At 38.5% G+C, this 6,000-nt stretch overlaps 1 protein-coding gene across 1 annotated transcript in view; it reads left to right on the forward strand.

The window, feature by feature from the left end:
- Positions 1-6,000, forward strand: part of MYH10 (myosin, heavy chain 10, non-muscle) — a 153,526-nt gene that overhangs the window by 82,655 nt on the left and 64,871 nt on the right. The window contains exon 15 of the mRNA XM_015427193.1: positions 2,566-2,680. Within this exon, the coding sequence (XP_015282679.1) occupies positions 2,566-2,680 (115 nt within the window). The remainder of the gene's footprint in view (positions 1-2,565; positions 2,681-6,000) is intronic.

Raw genomic sequence — 6,000 nt, forward strand, 5'->3', positions numbered from 1 at the left:
TTGTCTATATCATTTTAACATTGTGGTGCCCAAAACTGAACACAATACTCTAGGTGAAGTCTAACCAGAGCAGGGTAAAGCAATGCCATCACTTCACATGATCTGGACACTATACTTCTGTTGATACAGCCCAAAATCACATTTGCCTTTCACCTGAGGTCACCATGACTTCCAGGTGCATTCACATGCACAAAAACATACACATTAAAAATACAAAAAATACCCCCCAAGAAAGCTAGTCTACCTGACCAAAATGATTTATGTTATTCATAGTGCATCTTTGTCGTTGACAGTCAATGCAGATTACACAATGTAAATCAATACAAACAACAGTGTGGAATTTACTTCAATAGCTCTGGTGATCTGTGAATGAAATTTTATTATGGCATCCAGCCAGAGCAATCCAAACACCCCACCAAGGGGCACCAAAATAAAACATCACAAACTACCCAATATAAAAATATAGCATACATATAACAGATTCACTAAAAAAGACACTAAAAAGGAGAGAATTGCGATTTTTCAAGTTAAGCTGTCCTTTTTGAATGCAACGGCATGCCATCCAAAATTTAGCCACAATCTTAGTAATAGAGTGATTTTCATCCGATAACATTTTATTACAACACTCCGCGTCTGTCTGCCCAGGCATCTCTTTAATAAGAGGTCTATCTCAAGCCTCATTGTACCACTTACATCTAAACATCATATGTTCAATAGTTTCTATCTCCCCAGACTCACATTTACAAAGTCTCTGTGCAAGGGGAACTCTTCTATATCTGCCCTCGAGCACTGCAGAGGGGAGAGCCTCACATCTAGCTAGTGCGAAGGCTTTTCTATATTTATTTATATCAAGGTGTGTTAAATATCGGGACACATCTCGGGACCTGAAGGATAGCTCTAAGAAATTTGGTTTGAACCCTCTCAAGAGGAGCAAAGCTGGAAGAAGAGGGGCCAACTAAGGTGCCATAGAGCATTTGTGCAACTGCCTTTGCCTGAAAAAGTTTTTGAGCAGCTGGAACGAAAAGAGCCCCTTTTGTATGATAAAACTTGAGGATGTTATTGGCAGTTCTTTCGCCTTGCATCGCCACATACTGAATGTGGACATTTTTGGCACCTGAAGATTGAAGGACCATACCTAAATATTTAAAACAGGAGACCTGTTCAATGGAATGCCTGGTGATCTATATTTACAATGGTCATAAAACATATCTCGGTGTTAACCATTAGATCTTACAGTAATCTTTGATACATTTGGTCATAATATTGGCCTTGAAGATTGTAGTGGGTGCTCTTTAGTAGTTTCATTATTTGTCAAAGGCTTCATAGGAAATGTGGAAATCAGAATCAATCCTAGAGGGATGATTCTGTGAGCGCTACTAGTTCCAGTTTCAACCCCAATAGAATCTAGCATCTATATGCAGTAGCTAAGATTGTCCATAGTTATTTATTTAGAAATTTCAAATAGATTGGTTTTATCATCAATATGTTAATCATCAATATGTTAATAGATTGGTTTTATCATCAATATGTCTCTCTGTCAGTGAGGCACTACCCAAAGATGTTCTAGACACTTGAACAGAAACATTCTACAACATTTCAAATTGAACATAATGGCTGTAGAAAGAATTGCATTTGTTTATTAATAGTATTTTGTGGTTTTAAGCACTGATTTTTAAAAAATCAAGTAAGAAATATCCAACACCTCTTCCATTTTCTTGAAAAGGTTTTTGAGCAGCTGAAACAAAAAGAGCCCCTTTTGTATGATAAAACTTAAGGATGTTATTGGAAGTTCTTTCACCTTGCATCACCACATACTGAATGTGGGCATTTTTGGCCCCTGAAGATTGAAGGACCATGCCTAAAAATTTAAAACAGGAGACCTGCTCAATTTATTTATTTATTTATTTATTTGTTAGATTTATACCCCGCCCTCCCCAGCAGGCTCAGGGCGGCTACAACAAAGGCAATTGCCATAACAACAGTTAAAACAGTTAAAACATCCTCTGTCCCATTCCATTCAATGGAATGCCTGGTGATCTATATTTACAATGGTCATAAAACATGTCTCGGTGTTAACCATTAGATCTTACAGTAATCTTTGATACATTTGGTCATAATATTGGCCTTGAAGATTGTAGTGGGTGCTCTTTAGTAGTTTCATTATTTGTCAAAGGCTTCATAGGAAATGTGGAAATCAGAATCAGTCCTAGAGGGATGATTCTGTGAGCGCTACTAGTTCCAGTTTCAATCCCAATAGAATCTAGCATCTATATGCAGTAGCTGTCCATAGTTATTTATTTAGAAATTTCAAATAGATTGGTTTTATCATCAATATGTTAATCATCAATATGTTTTTATCATCAATATGTCTCTCTGTCAGTTGAGGCACTACCCAAAGATGTTCAAGACACTTGAACAGAAACATTCTACAACATTTCAAATTGAACATAATGGCTGTAGAAAGAATTGCATTTGTTTATTAATAGTATTTTGTGGTTTTAAGCACTGATTTTTAAAAAATCAAGTAAGAAATATCCAACACCTCTTCCATTTTCTTCATTCCAGGTAGACTACAAGGCAGATGAGTGGCTTATGAAGAATATGGACCCTTTGAATGACAACGTGGCCACCCTCCTACACCAGTCTTCTGACAAGTTTGTTGCTGAGCTTTGGAAGGATGGTAAGAGTCTGCTCAAAATCTACATGACAATTGGAAGTCCCCTGTGGATAAGTTAGTCAGTATTTCTAAGGCCTTATCTGGAAACTTTAATATCTAGATTGCTGTGATGCCTTAGTTATTTCCTACCAGAATTTGCAGTGGGAGGATCCTGAACTACTGCAGCAATATGAATTAACTCACTTTGTTTGTGAGTTAGAGCAGCTGCACTTTGTGTCCATTAACTACACTTCTTACCTACAAGTATGTATTGAATAAACTTACTACTTTGTCACAATTGTTTAGGTGTGTACCTGAAAGCCTGTGTTTGAAAGTAAACCAGTTTCAGCCTTGTATGAGATTCAGAAGTGTTAAAGTTGCTGTTTCACTAGTCAGTAATGAAAGCAGTGTAATTGGATTTCCTTGGTAGAACGGATAACAATTATCTAGACATTTATATAACTTTAAACTAGTTCTCCCTGAAGCTGGAAATATAATACTACATAAGGTAAAAAATAATTTTTCCATTGCTGATATTTTTTCGTTGGCTATGACAGAATATCTACCAACAACGAGAAACCTTTGACCACAGAAACAGTGCAGTATTTAAGCTAGTTTGTATTGCTTGGCTTGCTCCCAAGGCAGTGTTGTAATTTAGGATCCTTTTAACCTTTACTTCACTTTAACACTGACTCGTGAACCAAAATAGAGTTGGCTTGTTACAGAAGTGGATTAATGGAGCCAAATTACAGAGTATGTTATGGCCCAGAATGGTTCATATGGTCATCAACCTTAAAATGTCATGTTGTGTTGTAGAGCAGGACACATTTGTTCGTATGCACTTGATTTGTGTAATGCTTGCGGTTTTGGAATCCCCTTCCACACCCTCTTGATGGTGTGTGAGTAATGGCTCTAAAGTGGTAGGGGAGAAGAGGGAAAATTATTTCAGTATCTCTCCTTTTCCTCTGTCCCTTTTCCCCTCTGTCCCCCACCCCACTGCATGTCTTGAATGGATGGCATTCATAGAATACACCAGGCACTGCAGATGCTGTCCATCCCAGCTATGGGAGGGGTAGGGGGAGAGAAGAGAACAGGAGGGGAAAAATAATGGAGAGATGCTGCAATTATTTTTTGTCCTCTCAAGGACGTCCTACTACTGTCACTTATTCCCCATCAGGCGGGCAGATGAGTGAAGGGGCAAATTTTCTGATTTCAGATTTACCATCCAAACCAGACAGAAATTTGGCAGCTGGGGAAATTGTCTCACTGTTAAGATGGGTATTTGGAGCTGCTGAAACTCATTCTCTAACCCACAGAAGTACAAACTCTGTCAGCATCTCTAATGTCCACATCGTTATTTGTGTTGTAAGTAGAGTGTATCGACACTGGTTCACTGCCCCTCTAGGCATGCATACAGTGTTTTTACACTGAAGATACTGATGTACAGAAAATAATCCTGTCTGAGTGTGTGTGTTTCCCCAGCCCAATTTGAGAAAACACTCAGTACAATCCTATAGAGCAGAATCAGATCTTGTACTTTATTGATCAACAAAGGAGGAAGGTGCAGATCCAATAAGGTTTTGGACCCCACAGCTCTCCCTAAGGTTACAATGGGAGACATATGACAGTTAGAAATAAATCATAATTATTGGTTCCATCAAACTTTGTCATATATCCGTCACACCATTCTGATTGGGCCCAGGCCTGTAGGTTGGACTTTCTCAGGCAAAAATATACCTCCTTCAGTTGAACAATGGACCTTCTTCTTCCCAGGCTATGAAGTGATAAAAAGTATCTAATGTAACAGATATAGGTACATCGTTTAGTATGGTTTCCATCTAACACAAGCTACCTGACATCAGGGACATGCGCAGTTACAACTGGCCATTATAAGCAAGGTCATAAGCAGTCACTGCCTGTTAGCATTTAGTATTTTCCCCAGAATGCGTTTAAACAATGAACCAAAGTGAATATCTGAATATATGTTCATAATTGATTTCTGCTTCCATAATTAGAATCATCAATGGCACTTAACATATCTGTATGTCTGTGTATGTCAGAGGTGGTAACTGAGTCCACTAAGGTTAGCCTACTAAGTCAGACAGAGTCCTGAGTTCATAACAGTGTTTCATAAACTGTGCGTATAACAATACTGTAAATCAGTCTAAAATATATAATGTAAACAGTTAATATATAAAAACATTATTTAGTTAGCAGTATAGAATCTGTAATTTCTGTAATGTTTCCTTGTGATCTTCTAGTCAGCCTCTATGTCCTGGGATGAATAAACTGCCTGGGATCCACAGTGGCCTGTCTACTTCTGTAATACAAGGTTAAAACTTGCTTGCAATTCTAAATGGTATTCTTTTTACTAACGGGACTGTCTTATGTATCTGCTCTTTGTTTTTGCTGTTTCTGTGCTGTAGAGATTCACAATATTCAGAGAGCCTCTTTCTATGACAATGTTACTGATCTTCCTGATGCACCAGGTGAATGAAAAAGCTAGGTCTCCTAAAAGCAGGATCTGAACCTATAGGAAAATCATTCTTGCTTGTAGACCAGCATGAACATTTCATTTCATCCTAACCTTAGCCTCCCCAAGTCAAGTGTTCTTAGAGCATACCAGTTCAGTTGCTATCTCATACATACATTTTATGTACCTCACTTTTAGAAGCTTTGCAAATGAATAGCTGCATTTTGGAAAAAAGAGGCTGGCTTATCCAATATATTCTGGCTTTAGATATTTGGTTAGAATTCTAAGAGCTCTGTTATATGTTGCACACTTTTATATTGTCTGTATACAACTCAAAAAGAGATACAGACAAAGTTAATGGCTAATACTGAGTTTTGTTTTGTTTTCGCATCTTTAAAATTGCTGTCCAATAGCATGCTGAATGTTCATATTCAGAAACTGCTCAGTACTAGTATCATGCTATTAAATGCCTACATATCGAAAGGTGACTTTTGGGAACAGTATTTGGGTCAGACAGATAAGCTTATACCCTCATGTTGCCCATTTTTGCTTTAGAGTACTACTAAACTTGAATTATTCTGTTAACTAGGGAGCAAAGCCCGTTGTGGATGAAGACAACGGGTCCTAGAAAGGTAGGAAGGGTGGGTGAAAGGAAGGAAGGAAGGGGGGAGAAAGAGAGAGAGAGAGAAAGAAAGTGGGGTGGGAGAGAGAGAGAAAGGAAGGAAGGATGGAAGGAAGGAAGAAGGGAGGGGGGAGAGAGAGACAGACAGACAGGCAGAGATGGAGGGAGGGAGGATGAAAGGGGGGGAAAGAAGTCAAAGAGATGGGGAGGAAGGGAGAAAGAGTGAGGGAGGGAAAGAATGAAGGGAGA

Source organism: Gekko japonicus, unplaced genomic scaffold, assembly GCF_001447785.1.
Source record: "Gekko japonicus isolate JY-2015 unplaced genomic scaffold, Gekko_japonicus_V1.1 scaffold876, whole genome shotgun sequence".
Taxonomy (NCBI): Eukaryota; Metazoa; Chordata; class Lepidosauria; order Squamata; family Gekkonidae; genus Gekko; species Gekko japonicus.